Raw genomic sequence first — 24,969 nt, 5'->3', positions numbered from 1 at the left:
GTCCTACTCTTTTTTTCATACTCTGGTATTATTATTTTTTAAACCGTTACCTTCAGATCTTAGATTCAAAATTATGCATTGGTTTCAAGGCAGAAGAATAATAAAGGATAGGCAATGGGAGTTAAGTGACTTGCTTAGAGTCACCCAACTAGGAATTGTCTGGGGCCAGATTCAAACCCAGAACCTTCCATCTCTAGGTTTGATTCTCTATCCACTGAGGCACCTAACTGCCCCAACACTACCTTTCAATGGTTATTCTATGAAGGATCCTACATAATTTGACAAGGAGATGGGCTGTGTTGTTATTGGTCATCCTGTTTTCTTGAATTAATTACTAACCCACTTTCAGCTCAAACAGACAATCAATTTTAAAAGTATTTATCAACTGCTTGTTTTACACTAAGCATTAAGCTAATAAGTGCCAGGACTTATACTCCAATATGTAAGTTTTCTCCTTTATAAAATAAAAAAGTTGGATTTGATGACCTCCGATACTAGCTGTGTGACCCTAGGCAAGTCACTTAACTCTGTTTACAATAGTTTCCTCATCTGTAAAATTAGTTGGAAAAGAAAATGGCAAACCACTCCAGTATCTTTGCCAAGAAAATTCCCAAATGGGGTCATGAAGAGTTGAATGTGACTGAACAACAAAAAGATCCCTTCTAGATTTAAATCTATGACCCTATATCTTACCTGTTACCACCCAATTTTATTTGTCTACATTTATGGTAGCAATACTTCTTCCCAGATCCTCCTTTTAAGGAGGATGCTCAGGCTATCCATCCCTTCATTTCCCACCCAATCAGAATTTAATCTTCAACTGTGCCCTTTTACTCTCCTTTTCTAATGAGATGCATTTCTTTCTCTTAATTATGGCCTCTGAGTTGCCCAAAGTATTATAATTACAAGAACCATTGTACTAGTTTATAAGAACCAATTAATTAATTAAAAATAATTACAGGAGGCATTTTTAAAGCTCTTACTTGAACCCAAAACTTGTCTTAGTATCAAGACCATCCAATTGTCTTTGATGCCTTGTCTGTCTTTCTGGAGTTTCACCTCACCTCTGGTAATGACATGTTTCTTACACCCTCTCTCTTCAGCCAGTCTACTCTTTTTTTCCTTTAACCCTTACCTTCTGCCTTAGAATTAGTATTAATTCTAAGGCAGAAAAGGGGTAAGAGTTAGGCAATGGGGGTCAGGCTCACAAAGCTAGGAAGTGTTTGGGGCCATATTTGAACCCAGGACCTCCCTTCTCCAGGTTTGACTCTCAATCCACTGAGCCACCCAGCATCTCCTGTTAATCACCTCTTTACCTATGGTGATGTCTGATCCTCCCTGCCCACTGTTTACTATTTGTCTTGATTTCTGGGGTTCTGCATTGCTTGTGATTATTTCCTCTATTCTCTCACAATGCCCAGCAGCCTTTGCCTTAGTCCTCTCTGGCCTGGGCCTAGTGTTCCATTTTTTCTTCAATGTTCCATGCTTCCCCTAGTCCCAGTGTGAGCCATTCCTTCACATATAGACAACTTTCCATTATCTTATTTATGACTGAGTGACAGACTTCCTATGATTAAGTGATGAGTTCCAAAAGCAAAGGGGAGATAAGAAATGTAATCTTTCTTGAGTTTGTCTCGGATTCTTTCCCATAAACTATTCTGAACAATAATTAATTAATTAAGTAATCCTGGCAATACTAAAATAGAATGAGTAGACATCTGATCTATAGAGAGCACTCAGTGGTTTGGGTGCTAGTACTGATTAGTGTCCTAAACAGATCTGTCGTGCAGTCAGGTTTATTTACCATCTCAAGAACATGCTCATCAGATTTCTAAGTGAACCTGTTCTTATTTTGGGAAAGACAGAAAAAAAAATTTTAAATGGTCTAAATGGGTAATGACTTTTAAGAACAAAATAAAACTCAATGGAGTTAAGTGAAAGGTGAGGTGCTTTTGAACAAAAACAATAATACAACTATAGTTTGGGAAGAGACTGGTTCCTTTGGGGTGTAGTAGAAAAAAGAGCCCAGTGTTCTTGTTGAGTCTTTATTCATTCATTAATTTAATGGATTTGAATTAAACACTTTTTGCAAGGTGCTGAAGGGGCTATCAAAGAGGGTTCATAACTATGCTTTCCTTGAGGAGTTTATAGTCTGGTGGTGAGATTTGACTTAATTTAATTTAATTAACAAGTATTTCTTAAGTACCTGTTCTGTGTACAAAGTTGGGCTGGATATTGAGGATATAAAGACCAAAATGAAATTGTTATTACCTTCAAGGAGTTTACATTCTACTAGGTAGAAATAACTTGTACACAAATGAACAAATACAAAGCATAGACAAATTAAAAATAGTCATTTATATAAGCAACTCAGGGAACCAGAAATGGCCTCCTAATTCCTAGAAACAGCCAGGTGGTACGGTGGACAGAATGATGATCTGGGAGTCAGGAAGTCCTGACTTCAAATACAGTCTTCAATACTTATTAGCTGTGTGACACTGGGCAAGTCACCTAACTTTTGACTGCCTCAGTTTCCTCAACTATAAAATGAAAATAATAGTTCCTATACTTAACAGGAGCAAATAAGATAATGTTTGTAATGCACCTAGAAGGCACTTAATAAATGATTGTTTCTTTCCTGCCTGCCTCCTGTAGGAGACATAGAACCTTAAATTCTAGCTCTCCTACTTATTACTTGTGTGTCCGTGGCCAAATCACTTGACTGACCTATGTGGGTTTCAGTTTCTTCTTTGGTAAAATGAGAGATTTGGATGAGACTATCTATGAGGTCCCTTCAAACTCTTGATCAAAGAATTCTTACCCATTCTTTTGTCATGGACACCTTTAGCAGCCTGGGTAAGCCTATAGACTCAAATGCATAAAATAAAATATATAGGATAACCAAGTAAATAAATTATGTTGAAATATGTTTATCAATATATATGTATATATTTTGAATTATATTGACCCATTGAATTAGCCACATGAGTCTAGGAATTGGACTTGGAAGAGAACAATGGAATTGAATAGGCATATACAGAGTATGACTCAGTAGAATTGTGTACTTGGAAAACATGATGCGACTGCTGGTGATACCCAAGAGAATATGATGTGCAATGAATAAGATCTGATCTTTCTGATACATTCAATATCGGTAATATTCATATTAAACAAGAAACCAGGCTTTAAAAAGATGTAGAAAAACTGAAGAGGGATCTGGGAAAGCAACAAACATTGCTATAGGAATAGAAGAGTAATTTAGGGAAAGGTAGAAGAATCAGAATTGTTTAATCTGGAAAAGAGAAGACTAAGAAATGATCTGATTACTCTTTTCAAGGATATGAAGGACTTTTATGAGGAAGATGTACTAAGGGTTTTTTTTTATTTCCATGGATAACTATGTAAGAGGAAATGATCTTAAATTAGAGATTCTGGTTGTGCTGGTTATATTGAGGGAAAGTTTTCTTGTGATAAAATAGTGCAGTGGGCCAACGGAGTTTGGATTGATCTTGATTCCTGAAGAATTTTAAGAGAAGAGTATCAGAGGCAGGTAGGTGGCACAGATGATCGAGAGCCTGTCCTGGACTTGGGGGGAACAGTTCAAATATGGCTTCAGATGCTTCCTAGATTGTGACCCTGGGCAAGTCACTTTATCCTGTTTGCCTAGCCCTTGCCCTTCTGGCTGATAGTCATTACTAAGACAGAAAGTAAGGGTTAAAATTTTTTTTTGTTAAAATAGAAAGAAAGACCTACCTGTAAAATTAGGATAGCTTCTCACTTTCTCTTCCCTATCTCTCATAGGACTATTGCAAAGTAAAAAAAAGTTTGGTTGCTTCTTGCTGAAAATCACTAAGAACTGCTCCTCTAGATTCAATTCCCTTCATAAATTAAAAGTGAAATCTGTCCTAAGGCTGAGCATATTGAAAAGGGATTGGGGATTTCCCAGGGGCCCCCATCTTTATCTATCAAGGTAACAGAATCTCTCTCAGGAAAGAGTGTACAGATGATGCCTCTATTTGAAGATAGCCTGAGAGTATGATTGGTTGGTTCATCCATCAGCCCTGGTGGGCAGTCCCATGGATCTTTTCCTTCTCTTGCAGAAGGCCCCTTGACACACACCCTTTTTAAAAACGGATACACTTATTTTAATAAAAAAACCACATCATTAAAAACAGAACTTAAATGAGTGGAAGATAAAAAGACAGTTTCTTTTTGAATCTTTTTTTCTGGAGTTTGAGCTAAAAATTCTCAAGAGACAGAGCATAGAGAGGCTTCCATAAGGACTTCGGAGAAGAAGTGATGATGTCTCCTAAAGCTGCAGCTCTCTCAAAGTGCTAGACTGCCTGTGAGTCCTGGATTTTGGGCTTTACACCTTCCTTAAAAAGCTAAGATTTAGAAATGAATCTGTGAGACCCCAGGTCTCATGTTAGTTATTTGCCTAACATCATCCTTTCAGAAGCAGAAGGAAGAAGAGGGCTAGAATGTTAGACCAACTAAATGTTTCCCCTTTAAACTTCTACTCTCTGCTCCGACCATCTCTGCTCCCTCAGGATTCTTTGAGGAGCATCTAGATAAGATATCTAGCTCTTTCTTTCTGGGATTGATCTCTACAAATCTAAACAGAGGGACTTTTTCTTGCCTTTTATCTAGAGGTCAGGAGTTTGAGAGATAAGGGACTGTGGCAATGATCCTCAATCTTCTCCTTTCATTCCCTCAAAAGTCTTGAGATCACCTGTGGGGTGTGTGTGAAATGGGGTTATGGGGGTGAGTGGTATAACAGTGAAGTCCCCAAGGAATGGGGAGAATGTTGAGAGTAAAATCCTAATGCCAAGACAAGAAGGGCTATTCCTGTTGGCTTCCCTTCTCTCCCCATGGAAATCCCAGAAGATGTTCAAGATTGAGGCTTGGTAGAGACCAACCACTTGGAGATCAATCGGTAAGTCTTTGACTTATTGTGGAATATCCTAAACTAATGGTTAGGGGCCTAGTGACTATAGAATCTGGTTAAGAAGCCAAAGAAGGGGACAATACCTAGAATGGGCTTTCCCCAGACTTTCTCAGTGCATTAGAAATGAAGTCAAATTAATTCCTCATTTTTTTCCCTTTTTACTGCCACTTCAAAAGATTGTAGACATAAACTTGAAGAGGCCTTAGTGGTAACTGAGTATAATCCTCCCATTTTGTAGCTCAGAAAATCTGAGATCCAGATTGGTTAAGCGACTTGGCCATGATAATACAGATAGCAAGAATCAGAGAAGGAATTTAAACTCAAAATCTTAAACTAATTTGAATACTTCATGATATCCTTTTGTTTTCCATATATCTCAACCTTCTTCCCCTTCCTTGATATGTAATGATTTGTTTCAAAACCCTCAAAAGTGCAAATATTGACTCTCCATCATAAATTCAAGCTCATCTTGTCTACAGGATTGTATGTCTAATCAGAGAGAATTTAAGGAAGCTTAGGTCAGTAGTTCAGGCACTCAGCATTCAATGATTCTTCTTCGCTTTCTTCTGACTTTTTATCTAAGATATAACCATGAAAATCTTACCTTGTCCTTTGGAATTCAGTTCTTGGTTTACATCTTAATTCTGGTAATTTGAACTTGACTTTTCCCTGCTTATACTTAATATGTAGGAGTACAGGATCCTTATGATGAGAGATCTATTTTTTTCCACGTTCCGTTTTTAAAAATGAAACCCTTTGTATGAGCCGCTAATCAAACATCTCATTTCCCTAGATTATTCCATCCTCTCACCCTTTTATCTGGCATTCTTTCAAATTATACTTAGAGAAAAATTTCCCTCATCCTGCAAATTATGTAATGCTATGACTGGGGCAAACAGAATGAAAGTGGAAAGAGAGATAGTTACAGTTTTGTTTCTGTGTAGTCCTCAGGGGCCCTAAAATATAGTGAGTTACAAAGGGGAGCCCATTAGGTAGAACAAGAGGAAGCGAGGAACTTCGTAAAAGCCATGCTTTTGAAAGATGGCCCTGGCATCAGTATGCAGCATGGATCAGAGAAGAGAGAGCCCAGACTAAGAGAAGCCAAAATGGGAGGCTCTTACAGTAATCCAAACCCAAATTTTAAAGAAAATAAAATTCTGGGGGGCAGCTGAGTGGCTCAGTAGATTGAGAACCAGGCCTAGAGATGAGAGGTTCTAAGTTCAAATCTGACCTCAGACACTTCCTAGCTATGTGACCCTGGGCAAGTCATATAACCCCCATTGCCTAGCCCTTACTACTCTTCTGCCTTGGAACTAATACCCAGTATTGACTCTAAGATGGAAGGAGAGGGTTTTTTAAAAAAAGAAAAGGAGGCTATTGCAATAGAGAGGAGAGAGGGAAAAGCAAGTCTTGAAAACTGCATTTTCACATAATGGAGAGGCAACATGGAGTAATGTGGAGAAAGCTGGCTTCAGAATCCAGAAGACCTGGTCAGGTCTGACTTCTGGGACCCTGGGCTAGTCCTTTAATATTTCCGTGGAACTCTATAAAACTACAAATTACAAAGAAAGGGTCAACCTGCACTGGTAGAGGTAATTCCTCACCAGGAGCTGACACCAATAAAATCAATAAAATTGCAAATCTAGTAAAAAACCTCCAAACACGTTTAGACCTGATGTATCTTCTAACAATGAAATCACAGGACCTTCTTTCTCTATCCTCTTCCCTAACCCAAACCCAAATCTTCTAAGTAGAAATCATGCTTGAATAAGGTGAATTTGAAATTAGCTTCTAAATTCCTAAACCCAGTTTACTCTAAAGATGCATATAAAGGTAGCAATTGTCTTGTTTATGTTGTTAATTTACTCATAATCCATTTTTTCCACAGGTCCTATAAAGGTCAATTGTATAATCAGCACAAATTTCATGTTACAGGGAGTTTTAATTAATTAGATTTTACTTTACAGGTATGGAAATCATGTTATAATAGAGAGAAGGCTAGATTTGGAGTCTTTAATACTTGGGTTCCAATCTTGACCCTGATGCTGACCAGTTTTGTGACCATGGGCAAGAAACGATCTCTCTAAGTCTTGGGAAACTCTAAAACTACAAATCAGAGACAGATTTCCATTGGCATTGGTGGAGGGAATTGCCATACAGCTGAAATCATAGGTCACTAAGGCATTACACTGATGACTTCAATTAATTTCTAATTTTAGGCCTTCAATATGTTTTAGTTTCTATACGATGTCCTCTTTTTTGGCCTGTGGTTTCAGTTGTATGGAGAACATACAGTATAAAAATATCCTCCACAAATACAAACCAGCAGCTCCTCTATATTCAGAGTTTTAGACTTACCTGGATTAGAGAGTTTAAAATATTTTTCAGGTCACACAGCTAGTCTGTATCAGAGTCACTGCTTGATCTCAGCTCTTCCTTGAAGTGGTCATATATCTACTACATCCTCCTGCTTCTCAAAGATTATCTTTATAGTGCTTTTAATAATTACTGTTTCTGAGACCACTGATGTGGGCAAAATTTCCAGCCAAGTCTCAGTTAGCATGTAGTCAATTCCTATAAAATAATTTTGGGTGTATTTATTTATTTTTGATTGCTTAGTAGAAAAGCTACTACTAAAACTAGATAAAGGCTTTTCCTCAGGGCACTAAGAGTAAGAGCTGACTACTAGAGGCACTCATACTCCTCAGCTAGATAAGCTTAGCACAGAATTAATGAGAAAAATTAATTAAAATGGGAAACTACCATATGTGAGATATCTTGAGGCCTCTTCTAATGAGGTTGTGGGCTTTTCTTCTCCCACCAATTGAATTTGCAGCAATGTAATGATCCAGGACAATCCAGTGAAACTTAGGAGAAAGAACGCTATCCACATACAGAAGAAAAACATATGATTGATCACGTGGTTCAATGGGGATATGATTGGGGTTTTGGCATTAAAAAATCACTCTATTGCAAATATGAATAACATGGAAATAGGTTTTGAACAAAGATACATGTATAACCCAGTGGAATTGCTTGTCAGCTCTGGAAAGGGGGAGTAAAGAGGGGAGGGAAAAAATCGTGAATCATGTAACCATGGCGTGGAGATTAAAATTAATGTGCAAAATACTAAATATTATATTTATAAACATTTTATTAATAGTAAACTAACAAAAGAGACTAACTAAAAGGTACTAACCAGCTCGTCCCCAGAAACCAGAGAGAGAGAGAGGGGGAGGAGTTACAGCCAACTATAAAAAAATAATGTGATCATGCAAACGTGGAGGCACAGGAGAGATTAAAGGGAATTCTGGGAAATACTAAGGAGAAATACTTATGGGAGATGAAGTCCAAGGTTCAAAATTTCCATTTATACATACCCCTCTGTGATCCTTTGGGAGACCAGTCTCCCCAGTGGATCATAAAAACATAGTCAACATATAAATTGCAATAATTTGTGGGTAAAAGAAAAAAGAAAAAAAAAGAATCAATGATTACTACATTAACAAAAAGCCAATTTGGGGGCAGTCCCCTTTGGCATCAAATTATACATTCAAAACAAATGCTTTCAACCCCCCAAAGTTCAAATTCATATCCCAAAGTTCAATTCTGGATCTTCTTGATGCAGTGGGTGGTCTCTGCAGGCATTTTCATGGTGCCTTCTCTAAACAGGTTTGTTGTCTGGATTCTGGGAGATAGCAAATTTCTTATCCTAAAATTTCCTAAATTCAAAACAAAGTTCACAACAATAACAAAGTCCCCCCTGAGGAAAATAATAACAAACAGGGATCACTCAGAGATACATGGCTGAGTTATAAGGCATATGAATCAATTGCAAAAGAAATCAAAAACATCAAAAAATCCACATAAAAGAGAAAAAATAACTTGTGGATGAAATAGAAAACATCAAATTTTATGTCTAAAAAAATCTAAGTAAAGGAAAAATAAAACTATAACAGGTCCTTGAATCAGGGCTCAATTAAAGTGATTTAAGTAATTATGCACTTACCCAATCAGTAGCCAGGACTACAGAAAGTTTGCCACATTTATAAAGGATAGAAAAAGGGACTAGATTATAGGAGCCAGAATGGTAGCCAGAATGAGGTGCTTGGATAGAATGTGGTTCAGAGGAAGTCCTGCATCTTAACATATGTTAAGCACTGCAACTTTGTACCCTAAACAATTTCAAGTCCTCTTGTCTTGGCTCAAAATTACATCAGTCCCACTGGAATTGGTTGGTCTCTTTGACCTTATGCTCGATTTGCACTATGCAGATTGGTTTTGTGTTTCTTTAGCACTGTGCAGTGGCTCTTTTTAAATTCTCTTCTGAAATCAGACAGAACCATTAAGCAAAGTCCCATAACTATTTAAACGATCAATGGCATTAGTCTATAGTTTAAAGCCTTTTGGGTATGCATTAATATTAAAACTTCCTCTGAACCACATTCTATCCAAGCACCTCATTCTGGCTACCATTCTGGCTCCTATAATCTAGTCCCTTTTTCTATCCTTTCTAAATGTGGCAAACTTTCTGTAGTCCTGGCTACTGATTGGGTAAGTGCATAATTACTTAAATCACTTTAATTGAGCCCTGATTCAAGGACCTGTTATAGTTTTTTAAAATTTAATTTTAAAATTGTTATAGTATTTTAAAATTTTATTACTGCAAATTAAAAAAAGATTAATATTGATAATGTGTTCAAATAAAAAAATGAGAGAAAAAAGAAAACTCAAAACTATATTGCAGATACAAGGGGAAAAAATAAAAGAATGTTGTAAAAATAAGAAATATATAGCTTAGAATCAGCAAAAGGTGTCTCACCCAAAAAACGAGATCCAATTTCCTTTTTAATGTGGCCATGAACTACTGTGAATGCAAATTATTTTTACAGAATAACAGATTTATAAAAACAATAATATAGTAGATAATGTATGTGTCATTTAAAATCACTTGGGGTCCTTAAAACTACATTTCCTGTGGTCCAATGGGTTTCCTGTTTTGGATGATGTATTCAAGGTGAGGGACTGTTTGAAATTAGGGGGAAGTGACTTGGAACTTCCTCTTTAGTTACCTGAGCTCAAGGAGAGAGGAAGGTAAATGGCTGAGGTGAGGTTGGAATAGGTTTTTCTTACAGGCGCGTGGTCAGTTTATCTCTATCAGCATGGCTTTTATTAAAATACTATTCTCCCTTTTGATCTCGGCCATCATCATTTTTAATCATAACATGTACCAAATCAAATAAAGTACCAAAACCCCAAAATTCACAATAGCCCAGTTATTGACAATAGCAAACAAACCCACTATCGTAATAGGATTCACATGAGTTGCTATATGACATTTTAAAACCTATGAACTGATGGATACTTGTCACAAATTCAACAGATGTAGCAAATCTTTCGACCTTGGCAATTGCTGATGAAAACCTATTTGGGTCTAAAACATCACTAGATCCTTCTGATGGGAAAGTAAATTAAAATAAAGAGTTAAAATATCAAGCATGCAGGAGCTCTTTTTGGCTTCCTGCTTTATATATATAAAACTATCATCCATTCAGAAGTTATTATAAAATCCTAAAGTCAATTTTAAAGACCTCTCATTAAATTACAATTTAAATTCTTAAGGCATCATATTTTTCGAAAGTTGTATACAATTGTCAAGATAGAATAAAAACTGTTAAGGCAACATGTGACCCCAATACTTAAGATGACAAATCCAGGATACATAAGACTTATGGGCTTTTATAATGATATGTTGTTCAGTAAAATCATAGGGAAATGATACAGATAAAGAATCATAAACACAGAATAGATATTAATTAGAGTAATACAGATAAACGTAAAAAATGTAAACTTTAAAGAAATCAGCAAATACAATAATATAAGCAAATGACCAGTTAACAAGCAGTGTAGTCAAAAAATCCTTTTTACCAATCCTAATAAGCTTGTTTACTATCTTGAGGGGAAAAGCTTAAAATAATTAACAAGCAATAAACTTTCAGATCTCTTTTTAAGGTCATTTCCCCTCCCCCAGTATTTTCATCCATTCAGATTTTTTTTTGTCAGAGCTCTGAATTTTGTCATAGTGAGGGAGAATTCTTCACAGAGAATAGTGTGCATGACACTCATAATGAGTATGGGTAATCCAAAAAGCCAAAGGGGTGTAAGGAGATGAATTTCTTTCCTGAATCAAGCTCTCAACTGCAAAATATTCAATCAGCACACACACACACACACACACACACACACACACACACACACACACATACACACACACACACAAACCTGGAAAAGAATTAAGCAGATCCAAATTGCACTTTGTAACTTTACCAACTCAAACTGTTGTTTCAGAGTTTCAAGCAAGCTTTTAAATAGCATTATTCCTGAAGAGGCTGAATGGGTTTTGTTTATAGAGTAAACAAAAAGGAAGCAAAATTTCTAGAGGGAGAACAATAGGGCATTTGCATATGAGAGAGTTGGTCAAAAGGTAGATACAAAATTCCAAAAACTTCTACTTTGAATCTACTGATTTAGTCTCTCTGATCTCAAAAGAAAAAAAAATGCAGAGAAGTCCCCTTCTTGTGGGGGGCAGGGAGGGGAAATCCCAAGTTGCTAGTCTATCTCAGCCAGGAGTCCAGGATCAGTTTAAGACTTTAGCTTAAAAAATGGTAGCACAGGCTGAAAAACACTTGTGGGGTGGGGGAAGGGATTGGGGTCTCACCCTTCCATTAGAAAAAAATCAGTTTGGATTGGCAGGCTGCAGGCTGGGCAGGGAGTGGTAAGGAATGCTGGTTGGAGCAGATGGGTGTGAAAAGGCAGCAGCAGCAGTGAAAGCAGGCAGCTGGTGGGCTGGTGGATGGAGTCTGCAGTGGCCAAGATGGAGCTAAAGCAGGCAGGCTGGGTGGTAGGTGAAGAAAAAAAAAACCCCACAGGAGCATAGGGAGAGAAAGGGAAACCCCAGTTCTCAGCTCTTAGGCAAACTTACTAAATATACTGAAAATCTATTAAAAATTTTTTTTTGAAAATTAGTTTCCCGAAGTGATTGTCCATAAATATGGAGATTAAAATTAATGTTCAAAATACTAAATATTGTATTTATAAATATTTTGTTAATAGTAAACTAACAAAAGAGACTAAATAAAAGGTACTAGCCTCAGGAACCAAAGAGAGAGAGGGGGAGGAGTTATAGCCAACTATAAAACAATAATGTGACCATGCAAACATGGCATAAGAGAGATTAAAGGGAATTCTGGGAAATACTAAGGACTTATGGGGGATGAAGTCCAAGGTTCAAAATTTCCATGTATACAATGGAAAAACATTCTAAGTAAATTTAAAAAAGAAAAAAAAAAGAAGAAGGAAGAGCTATCTTGGAAAGATCCCCTTCAAGTGGGGATGTTGTAAAAGGGATTCCTATTCAAGGAATGGTTGAACTTTACTAGATGACCTCTGAGGTCCCTTCTAACTCTGAAATTCTGTAGTTCTGCTCTACATTGTTTTTAGGAAGTGGGGAGAAGGGGTGAAATGTAAAATTAAGATGTGTAAGCTGGAGAATTTCCCAGTATGTTTGAGTTACAGGTATTCCTCTAGTTAAGAAAATCAAGTTTAAGAAAATCTAAACTTAAAGTAAGCATGGTAGTGATTTTAACATGAAAAGAGTCTTCACAGAAGAATTCATCATTGTTAGAACCCATCTATTCATATAAAAAGATTTCCTACTGATTGTCTTTCAATAGGACTTTCACTATGAATGCTGCAATGCTTTTCTCAGTAGGAAACACTTCTGGCCATCTTGTCAGTCTGTCTACTATCACTAGGCAATACTTAAACTCTTTGTCTCTTGGCATGTTGATGTAATCTATTTGTATGCATTCAAATGGAGTGTTAGTTAGTGGTTGACCCCCAAGACCTTTCTTCTTAAACACTCCCTCATTGAATTTTATACAAATTTTGCACTTGTTACAGACTTTTATTGCATATGATGAAATTCCAGGAGCTAGCTAAAATCTTTGAACTGTATCGATCACAGCTTGAGTCCCATAATGTCCTTTCTTATATATCACATTGCATATGTGATAGAACAACTTTCTATGCAAGATGGGTATGCCTGACTCAGAAAACTATAGAACAACTTTCTATGCAAGATGGGTATGCCTCACTCAGAAAACCATATCCCTCCTATCTCTTTGGCCCCAAAGTTCTTTTTCCATGTCTGTTGTGAGCCATAGAGAAATAACATAAAATGTGAATCCCATAAGATCCAGCTGTAGCTGATGGTTGTAACTACTCTATAACTCCTTTCATTAATAAAAGTTTTGCTGTATAACAAATCACTTCAATTTAAGTGAAAATGGTGAATATGTGGGAGGCCAATAAGAGAAACAGAGTCTCAAATAGACAAAAATTCTGATACTCCTCTTTTGACTCCTTTTCTGATGCATACCTTTTCTTATTAGAAAGCAATATAGTCTTACTGGAAAGCTTTAAGTTCTTAGCAAACCAACAGTCAAGAGGTTAACATTCTCCCCCTTGGTCAGAAATGCAGCTGCTTGGAAAACCAAGGTCAAAACCTCAGGTTAGCAGGGGCATTTCACCCCTGAGAAAAGTATTCCCAAACTTAGCTTGCTGATAATTAGGTAGCTGAAAGTCCAGACTGGTTCTTATCTTCACCTTGAAGCTTCTGAGGCCTCTTTGTATTGTCTAAGTTATAATGGCAATTCTGTGCAGCTGTAAAACTCTCTCTGTTCTTCTGGGTGAAAGGGATTTTGAATTTTCATATATAATAAACTTGTGACTCAATGGCCCTTCGGAGAAGCAGCTATGAGTTAACAGAAAGATTGTCTCCCATGTCCCGTTTCTTTATCAACTAAGCTGTCCTTATCAGATTATCAGGAGATGATAAATAGATTTCAAAACATGTCTGAATTTCCAAATTATCATAGGCACTTGTTAGATCTGGTTCTTTGACTACTGAAAAATTCAGGACATGTATTGGCTCTTTCCTTGCTGCAAAGTTGGCTGTGATGTCTTCCCTATGGTTTCCTTGGGACACAAAGTCTGTTCCTAAGCTATGAGCTCAACAGTGAATCACTGCAAACTCTTTAGGCAGTTGTATGGCCTCCAGAAGTTCAGCAATGATTTTGGCATAAGCTATTTCTTTGCCTGCACTGGTCAAGAACCCTCAATTCCTTCATATCTCTCCAGTTGCATATATTACTGAGAAATCATACCTGGAATTGGTGTAAATATTTACCCTTTTGTCCTTCCCCAGTTTACAGGCTTGAACCAAGGCTATGAGCTCTCAAGTCATTGGGCAATGATCCAAACCACAATGTTTCTGTTTGTGTTACCACCGTTTCATCCATAAACCATTTCCCTCCAACCATAAAACTGAATCCGTCCATAAAAATTTCCAGGTCTGTATTTATTAATGGAATGTCTTTCAAATCCATCCTGGTCCTTTCCCCTGGTGATATGGTTTCCTCACAGTTATGGATTGGTTCTCTCTTGAGTGGTAAGTCTGGGAGCAAAGTTGCTGGATTTAAGACATTTCATCTTTTTAAAGTAATGTTCTCATTACTCAGCAACACAATTTCATATTGGGAAAGTCTCTGCTGGGTGAAAGCTTGCAGCTTGCACCTTTTTAATATTGCTTCCAGCTGGTGGACAAAATAAACATTCAGTTTGGATCCAAGCACTAGATCTGTTGACTTCTGGATCATTAGTGCTGTAGCCATAACGGTTCTAAGACATGGGACCATTCTTTTTGCCATGTTAACCAATTGTGCACTATAATATGCCACTGGTCTAAAATTTGGTCCTAAGGTTTGCATTAGGATTCCTGATGCTATCCCTTGTGCTTCATGGACTAAGAGATGAAATTCTTTGTCATAATTGGGGATTCCCAAGGCAGGGGCTGTTATTATCAACTCTTTTAATTTAGCCAATGCCTGCAGATGTTTGGCAGTGAGTCTCAGAGGTTCTATGACTTCCTTTTTCATTAGGTCTATGAGACACTTGGTTATTTGACTGTAACCAGAAATCCACTGTCTACAGAACCCTGTGACTCCAAGAATTGCTCTAAGTTGCTTCTTGGTTTTTGGCACACTTAGCTTTTGGATATCAGCAACCCTTTTCTTGGATATCTGCCTCGTCCCCGGCTCCAAAATGAAACCTAGATATTCAACTTTTGGAATTATTTATTGCAATTTAGATTTGGATACTTTATGGTCTCTTTTGTAAAGTTCAATTAAATGCTTTGTAGTATCTCAGAGACAAATTCTTGCTGTCAGGCTCGCAAGGAGAATGTCATCTATAAAGTGGACCATGGTGCCATCTTTAAATATGATGGATTTTAGGTCTTTCTTTAGGATTTGGTAAAATATGGATCTGCTCTTGCACCATCCCTGCCGCAGTCTTTGGCAAGTGATCTGGGTTCATTCCCAAGTAAACGCAGTTATTTTGGCTCTCCTTATTAATAGGTATTGAGAAATATGCAGAGCAGAGATCTATCACTGTACACCATCTAGCTTTACTTGGAATTTCTGCCATCACTAGTTCTCCTCAGGAATCACTTTTAGGTCAGGATTTGCTGGTGGAGTCCAAGAGAAAGGTTCAGAGCTGTCTCCCCAAACAAGTTCAAGCCCAAAGACCTCCAGGCTCCAACTTTTCCTTGCCAGATTCCATTGACTCTCTCAGAATTCTCTCACCAACATTCCATCTCCTCTTCCCACTTTTCCTGCACCTCATTGCTTGAAATCTTTCTGCAAATTCCTTTCCTCACAACCTATTTCCACATTATTAATATTTGCCATAGAGTGATCTTTTAATTCCAAATCCCCAATCATATCTCCATCAAAACACAAGCTCTGTCATATATTTTTCTTTTGTGTTTCTGCTCCCACAGTTCTTTCTCTGGATGTGGATAGCATTATTTCTCATAAATTTTTCTGGATTGATCTGGATCATTGCATTGCTGCTAGTAGAAAAGTCTATTACATTCGATTGTGCCACAATATATCAGTCTCTGTGTACAACATTTTCCTGATTCTGCCCCTTTTGCTCTGCATCAATTCCTGGAAGTCTTTCCAGTTCACATGGAATTCCTCCAGTTCACTATTCCTTTCAGTTCAATAGTATTCCATCACCATCAAATACCACAATTTGTTCAGCCATTCCCCAATCAATGGACAGTCCCTCATTTTCCAGTTTTTGGTCACTTCAAAGAGTGTGGCTATAAATATTTTTGTACAAGTATTTTTCCCTAAAATTTATTTGGAGTACAAACCCAGCAGTGGTATGGCTGGACCAAAGGGCAGGCATTCTTTTAAAACCCTTTGGGCATAGTTCCAAATTGCCTTACAGAATAGTTGGATCAATTTACAACTCCAGCAGCAATGCATTAGTGTCCCAATTTTGCCACATCCCCTCCAACATTTATCACTTTCCTTTGTTGCCATATTGGCCAGTCTGCTAGGTATGAGGTGGTACCTCAGAGTTGTTTTGATTTGCATTAATAATTCCCTAAGCTCCTTTAGAAATCTTAATGCTGTAACATTTGGTGCCTATATGTTGAGTACTGATATTTCTTCATTATTTATACTGCCTTTCATCAAGATATATTACCTTCCTTATCGATTTTAATCAAATCTATTTTTGCTTTAGCTTTGTCTGAGATCATAATTGCTACTCCTGCCTTCTTTGTCTCAGTTGCAGCCTAGTAAATTCTACTCCACCCTCTTACTTTTACCCTGTGTATGTCTATCTGCCTCAAGTGTGTTTCTTGTAGACAATATATGGTAGGATTCTGGTTTTTAATCCATTCTGTTATCCAATTCCTTTTTATTGGTGAGTTTATCCCATTCACATTCACTGTTTGATTACTATCTGTGCATTCCCTGTGTAATTGGAATCTGAACCCCAGAACTACAATTCCCAGCATTCCATGCTCCTTCTCACATTATGTGCTGATATGGGCAGGATATGAATTTTGTGTAGCCCCTCCTCTCACTTTCTTCCTGTGATCCCATTTGGTGGAGGTGGTATGAGGTGAGTGGCAGGAGAATCTACTCACGTGGCCTTATATTTTGTTAGATAATTACCTTTTTATTCCTTTACTTCTAGTGATTACTAATAAACTTTATAAAATATAACACTTGGAGTATTGGACATTCATTTAAATCTTACATCCCCTCTATTTTGACTTCCTCCTTTGATTCTGCCTTTTCTCTTATCCTTCTTGCCCTCCCCTCCAACTATTTGCTTTTAGTCAGTCTTCCCCTTTCCCTTCCCTAATGCTACTCCTCTTCCCATCCCCTCCACTCTTATTATTCCCCTGTGAAGATAGGATTAACTCTCCCTAGTCTATTTTTAGCTAATCAAATCAAGAACTTAAAGTACCCCTACTTACCAGTAAGTATGAGAGCTCACAAGTCACTAGAGTAAACTCACACCTCCAAAGGTCAAAGGGATCCTATTCAGCCAGATTCTCACTGAGGGTCTCACCGCAGTAGGTGGGGGGTGGGGGTGGGGAGGAAGGTATTGGAGATTGAACTTTTCTGCCCCTCTGGAAGCTTCTTTTCTGCACTAATGATAGACTGGATTAGGTCAGTTAAGCTGATCTGCAGAACTGAACGTGTCCTGAGGCCAAAACTTCCAGAGGTCCAAGATGGAGGAGTGGTGACTGAAGGCTGTGACCCTTCTCTGCTTCTCTCCTACAGCTTCCTCCCTGCCAGTTTTGGTCAGAGGCCTGAGCCTTGAGTAGCTGGGACTCCCTCAGTCCTTGCCCAAGATCCCAGCAATTGCCAGAGTCTCAGCACAGTAGGTGGGGGAGGGACCCCGTGACCTTCCTTCTTTCTTTTCCTTAAACCTAAGAATTCAACCTTCTCTTTGTACCTTTCAAATTGAATCGAGCAGGAGGGTCCCTGGTTCTGTCCTATTGTTATATTTGGTTTTCTGTCCCCCTCAAATCACTTTATTTTTTATTGATATGGAAGGATTTTCACAGAGGAATTGATTTTTTCTACTTTTAAGCTACCATCTGGACTCCACCCCATCCTTGTGGGTTACCTTCAACCAGTTTAGTCTGCCTGCTCAGATGGTTTACCAGGGTGTGGCCACTGTACATGTTACAGCTTCAAGGATTTTATATTCTCTATAAAGGCCAGGGGAAGAGAAGGAAGTATGGAGGGAAAGTGAGCACATATGGCCTAGAAATGTACTAGAGGCATGAAGCTTGGCAAGATAAGGTCAAAGCTTACCTATTGGATCCCAGAATTGTTCCAGGTCAGAATTCAAGGTTCTAGTGATAAGAAGGGATTCTAAAGTTCTAGGTAGAGGTGAGAGCTCTAGGAGAGGCAGAAAGACAGAGAGGTGACTGGGAAGAGTGGAAGAAGCTTGGAACTGGGGAAAATAAGACTGAAGTTGGTGGTCTATCAGAGTAGAAGGCTGTTCAGAGGAGAAGCCCAAGATTCCCATGGGGAAGAGATGGAGACAATGGGCCCAGGATATAGGAAGTAAGTTTATTTATTTTATTTATATTTACAAATATATACAAAGGGACCAGCATTTTCAAAATCCCAAGTCAGGGTTAGAGGTATATTCTGTGACTATGGAGCAGAGTGAAGCTCTGGATTGAAACTTAAATTTAGAGGATGGCTTCTTAGGTCTTTAAGAATTTTAAGGTTCTGGTATTCTAAGCTTACTTGAAAATTATTTAATTACTCTAATCATATTTTAATCAGCTGAACTAATAATTTATACACTTATTTATTTTTTTAAAATCCGTACCTTCCATCTTAGTAACAGTTCTAAGACCAATAGGCAGATGGGACTAAATGACTTGGTCAGGGTCATGTAGCTTGGAAGTGTCTAAGGCCATATTTGAACCAGATCCTCCCAACTCCAGGTCTGGCTCTTTGTTCACTGAGCCACATAGCTGCCTCAGTTTATATACTTGTTTATGGATCAGATCATTATTTTCTTGAGAGTACAGGTCAGTCAGTCGGTCAGAACACATTGTTTAACTCTGTGCTAGGTACTGTAGAAATAGCAGTGGGGGTCAAGTGACTTGCCTGGGATCACACAGCTGAGAAGTAGAAATAGGTTTTAAACAATGATACATGTATAACCCAGTAGAACTGCTTGCCAGTTCTTGGAGGGGGTTGGAAGAGGGATGGGAAAAATCATGAATCATATAACCATGGGAAAATATTCAAAACCTAGCTGTCCCCATACAGACAATTTTTAGATGAAGAAATCAAAGCTGTACATAGCCATATGAAAAAAAAAAAGTTCTAAATCATTATTGATTAGAGAAATACAAATCAAAACAACTCTGGGATATCCTCTCACACCTATTAGTTTGGCTAAAATGATAAAGGGGCAAAATGACAAATATGGGAGAGGATGTGGAAATATCCTTGGGGATTGGTGGGGACTATTGTTAGGGGCAGTATGATGATATTGGATAAGGCCCAATAGAGAGATGGCCCAAGGACCTCTGATGGTCTGAGGACCTAAGCTGAGTGAGGGTGGGAAGCTTAGGTGGACACTAAGTTGTGACAGTGAACACCAGATCCCACAAAGTATATGAAGCTCAGCTGCACATCCACCTCCCACCTAACAGTGCCCAGGACTAAGTGATCAAGTGAGAGCTGTGAATTGAATCACAGAGCTTCTCTGAGACCTTATCCTAGGTTTAGCTTGATGGATAATGGTTATGACTGCGATATGATTTTGTTTGAGCAATCCCTTCCCCTTATATCCAAAGAATGTAGAAATGATCTTTAGGATAGTAACAGCATTCACCTACCTAAATAAGCTTAAAGATTTAATTGTAATAAATTCAGGGAAAGGGTCAAGGTTGAAGGAAGGAGGTATTGGGAAACTACACTAGACTACTGATGATCAGTTTTGTCAATCAAAGAAATAATCAGGTTGAAACTGTCTGTTGGAGAGGTTTCCCTCTCTGTGGCACTCTGGCCAGGCCAGGCACCTTTGGCCATGACTAGGTTAATTGAGGATTGATGGTATTCTTCTTTGATGTTAAATAATTGATGCACAGCACAGCTCTGTCCAGAAGTTGAGAATGTGATAATTAGTGGAATAGGACACAGGTAACCTAAGCAGGTTGATTGGCCTACCCACCCAGCCACCTGAGGTCCCCTTCTCAGGAGTGAGAGCCTCTTGATCTAGTCTCTGCCTTTTATAGTCTTGGCAGCAACTGCTTTTTGCCCTCTGGTTCATGGCATCTGTGTTAGTTCTAAACTCTAAACCTGTTGGGTGTCACTCATCCTGTTCTCCATTTTGCACATCAGAAATTGATGTTACACTATGAACTGATCCAGCCATTCTGGAGAGCAATCTGAAATGATGACCAAATAGTTATAAACCTGTGTATGCCCTTTCATCCAGAAATGCTACAATTATGTTTGTTTCCTAAGGTGATCAGAGAGTAGGGAAAATAACCTATATGATCTAAAATATTTAAAGCTCTCCTTGTGATGGCAAAGAATTGGAAATTATTAAGGGGATTCCATCAATTGGGGAATGACTAAATTAGTTGTGGCATATATTTGTGATGAAATACTATTGTGCTTTTAAAAATGATCAGCAAGTTAATTTTCTTAAGATCATGGAAAGATCTGCATGGAATTTTGAAGAGCGAAATGAGCAGAACCAAGAGAACATTATATATAGCAAAATAAATTCTGTCTGCCCACCCCCAGAGGAAGAACTGATACATAAAAACAAAAAAAGACATGATTTTTTATATATATATATATAGCCATACATATATCAAATGATGCCTTCTCTAGTATGGAGAGAGGAGATACCTGGTAACTTTAATGTAACAAACAAATAAATTTTTTTTAAGTTGCCCTTCTCTAGCATTGGGTTGGGAAAGAGAGAGAGGGAAATGGCTTGGGACAAAAATGCAACAAAAATAAATATATTTTTAAAACCATTAAAATTTTTAAAAAGAAAGTAAAAAAGAAAAATTTTGTTTTGAGATGAGAGACTAAATAGAAAGAATTCCCTTGTTCCAAGGGTTGGTTGGACCTTAATGTAGTCTATTCTCTAGGGTGCGACATCATACATTATTTTCTAACCAGTGCAAAGGTGAACTTACGTGCTTTTGTTGTAATTTCCTCACTCTCCTTTGCCAACTTTTGACCAAGAGGATCAAAGATTTAGAGCTGAAAGGGGCCTTAGAGGTTATCTGTCCAAGTCATTCGTTTTATAGGCATGGAAACAAGACCAGGAAAATGAAGTGATGTGGCCAAGGTCACCAAGGTAATGTTAGATTCTTTGATTCCAAATAACAGACTCTTTCCACTGTACCACATTGCTTTTTGAGGTGGCAATGTGCTGCTAAATATTTATTGGCTTTCCAGAAAAAAAAAAAGTATGCACAATATACTTTTAGAGATATATTAAGAACACAGAAAATCCAAACATCCTCAAAGTATATTAAAACTGAATTTAATTAATGTTATTAATATTTCCTCCATCACTTTAAGTCTAGACAATAAACAAAACAATAAATTTAGCCCTACTTAACACCATTTGCTGAGAAAATGTAACACTAGGCTCTCAAAAGCTGGTGAAGCTGGTTCTAGCACATTGTTTGGCTGTATGCCTTACCAGGTGTGGAAAGAAGGTGTTAGGGAGCAACATAAAGTAATTTTACTCTATTAAATTACTAGAAAGAACAAAAACTGTGGGTCAGAAGGACTGTATTCTAGTCCCAACCTAGACAAGAGCTGACTAGACTATGTGATCTTGGACAAAAATAATTGACTTTATCTCTCTGAGCCTCAGGCTCTTATTTATTTTGTGCAAGGGACTGTGTTAGATCAGGGATGGGGAACCTTTAGGGACAGAGTACTGGACCTGCCTCCCCCCAGATGGAGTGCCGTGCCCCTCCCTCCATCAAGTGCTTGGTACTCCCTGACACCACCCCACACGCCCCCCACTCCACACAGTGGAGGGAGAAAGCACTCCCACTGGGCTGCTAGGCAGATGGGTGGGTGATTTAAAAATGTCATCAGGTGCTGTTGAGAAGGGGAGGGGAGCAGCTCCCTTTGAGTCTCTCTGCCTTTCTAGACACAAGCTCTGGTGGGGGAGGTGAAGAGGAGGGTGGTCATGTGCCCACAGAGAGCCCACTGCATGCCATCTTTGGCACTAATGCCATAGGTTTGCCATCACTGTGTTTGATGATCCCTAAGTTTCCTTCTGACTTCAACATTCGGCCATTTAAGATGTATTATCTTTTAATTGGGCAAAGATGGTATAAGTGGAAAGGCTACTGGACTGTGCTATGAGGGGATGGGGAGGGAGATGACAAGCATGTTGCAGCATACACTGACATGCATGATATATATTGAAAAATGACTAAGGGCCTGTCTTCCTATAAATTCCAGAAAAGTTCCTATAGAGTTCTGAGTATTTGGGGGAAAACTTCTTGGCACCAAATAATAATGTCTCGATATCTGGAAAATTCAGAAATTTCAGTTAGCTTAGGGAAAAGATGGGCCATAACTAATTCAGAAAGACACTGAAAGAGAACGTGGGGAAAATCACTTTCAGTGGTTGCTTTGTTGTCCCTTACACCTGAAAGATGACATGATGAACTTGCCCCAGATTTCCCTTCTTAATCACAATGGATTTAATTAGATGAATATAAAAGTTAATAATATCTCAATGGATCTGAACAGGGAGTGGCCCAAAAGCATGCTAAGTGGAACTCATGAGGCTAATAATTTAATGTTTGAAAAAAGAGGTAAACTGAGGTTACTATAGTGTAGAATCAGGAATCCAGAAAGTCCCTATCCCAGGCCCATTTTTTTTTTATCTCTACATATCTGTCTGTTTTATTTGTGGTATTGGATGCTGAAGAAAATCAGAAGACCTAAATTTGAACACTTTGGCATTTGGCATTTCCTAGCTCAATGACAATGGACAATTCATATGACTTCTAGGAGCCTCATTTTTTCATCTTTAAAATGGGAATAATTATATCTTATGTATCCAAAGGACCATTGTGCAAAAGTTTTTTAAGATTTAAAAATATGAGTTTCAAACTGATAAATATGACCAAAAATAAATAATCAGCTTTGGCTATTTAGAGAGTGGGGGAAACTGACACACTTTTACACTGTTGATGGACTTCTGGACTGGTTTAACCTTTGTAGAAAGCATTTTGGAATTTCACTTTGTTTCTGTCTCTGTCTTTCTTTATCCATATCTTTGTCTGTCTCTGTATGCCTATCTTTTTATCATTGATCTATGCATCTATCATCTATCCATCTCTGTCTCTATAGTGAATTCAAACCCATTGTCCCTGAGAGCCATTCCAATCATATACTATAAGGAGTTCAAAGACAGAAAGAGCCCATATAATCTGAAATATTCATAGCAGTCTTTTTTTTTTTTTTTTTTTTTAATAGCAAAGAAGTGGAAACAAAGTAGGTGCCTACCACTGGGAAATGATTAAACAAATTGTGGCACATGAATGTAATGGAATATTTCTGTTCTGTAAGAAATGATGAATATGAAGAATTTAGAGACTGTTGGGAAAACATATAAAATGATACCGCATTAAATAAACAGAAAGTCAGGAAAAACAATATTTGGAGTGCCTACAACAACATAACTAGAAGAACAATAAAATCAGACCAAACTAAATGCTGTGTCATTATCATGATGAGGCTTGCCTCAATGAAGAGTTGAGAGAACACAACTCATTTCCTTCTTTGTAATAGTAGGGAGATTATGGGTAGGATATTGTTTATTCTATCAGACCTGATTGTTGGGCTTTTGGTTTTCTTGATGTTTTTTCCCCCTCCTCTTTCTTCCTTCCTTCCTTCCTTCCTTCCTTCCTTCCTTCCTTCCTTCCTTCCTTCCTTCCTTCCTTCCTTCCTTCCTTCCTTCCTTCCTTTTTTCNGTCCACATAAAAGTAGAAGGAAGACACAGGAAGTGACGTAAAGACCTGTCTTTAAATATGATGGTAACTTCCTGTGAGTGTTTTTTTTCCCCTTTGAACTTGGCCTTGGAGGAGCTCAGGCTTGAGACCTCAGACTTGCTTCTCTTTGGACTCCCACATGGGTGAGTGAAAAGGCTGACTCCCTTTCCTTGGCTTTCTGGAGGCACTAGCCTCTGGAGAGGCCTCTCATCTTGGAGGAGGCCTCATGGCTAGAAGCTTTGTTTAATTAACCTCTATGCCCCTCCTGTTGCTGGGACCTCTGAAAATCTGCCTGGTTTGAACCAGGCCAGAGTAATATATTCTTGTTCTCTCTCTCTCTCTCTCTCTCTCTCTCTCTCTCTCTCCCTCCCTTCCCCCCCTCTTTCTTTCTTTCTTTCTTTCTTTCTTTCTTTCTTTCTTTCTTTCTATTTGGGAACGAAAGTGACGTAAAAACAAATATAGCCATAAAAATAAACTTTACAAAGAAAAGGAAAAAATACAAAATGAAAAGAAAACAACACCTCGCTTTTTTTTTTTTTTAAATAAGGGATGGGTTCTGAATAGGGGTGGAGGAAGGTCCTAATGGGAAATGAATTGATGTAAGAGCAAAACCCATCAATTAAAAATGTGACATCTGTTTTCTTAAAGGAAATATGAGCTGCGTTAAACTCGGACAGCTCAAAGGTTCCCCACGATCCCTTCTGAAAGGTTGTGCCTTGCAGGTCATCCTAAGCCCTTCAGGGGATCTTCCCTTTCTTCTTGTTTCTGCCTGACTTTTGGGTGAAGTCCCGCCTCCCTGCCTCGGGCTCAGTTTTCTCATCTGTAAAATAAGATTCCACTTTGTGACATTCTGGGGTCCTCCGACCATTTTTTTACACACTCCTCAGCCCTCTCTGGAGAGGCGCAACGGGGAGGACAAAGTTCGTACTCAGCGGTTTGGTGGAAGAAGATCCAGAAAGCGAAGTGTTCTGGGGCTCCGCTGGCCCGCCCCTGCTCGCGCCCTTCTGCAACCTCCAAGGGCGCGGCCATCCTGGCAATAACCCTCCCCTTTGCCCGG

At 38.3% G+C, this 24,969-nt stretch overlaps 1 protein-coding gene across 1 annotated transcript in view; it reads right to left on the bottom strand.

Annotated features, from left to right (window-relative positions):
- Nucleotides 1–24,941, bottom strand: part of CD80 (CD80 molecule) — a 75,836-nt gene extending 50,895 nt beyond the window's left edge. Inside the window, exon 1 of the mRNA XM_044669172.1 lies at nt 24,789–24,941. Coding sequence (XP_044525107.1) covers nt 24,789–24,941 — 153 coding nt within the window. The remainder of the gene's footprint in view (nt 1–24,788) is intronic.
- Between the last annotated feature and the right edge of the window lie 28 nt (nt 24,942–24,969).

This window comes from Gracilinanus agilis, chromosome 3 (assembly GCF_016433145.1).
Source record: "Gracilinanus agilis isolate LMUSP501 chromosome 3, AgileGrace, whole genome shotgun sequence".
In the NCBI taxonomy this organism is placed as follows: Eukaryota; Metazoa; Chordata; class Mammalia; order Didelphimorphia; family Didelphidae; genus Gracilinanus; species Gracilinanus agilis.
Note: the sequence above shows the minus strand (reverse complement) of the source record. Positions and strands in the feature narration are given on the sequence as shown.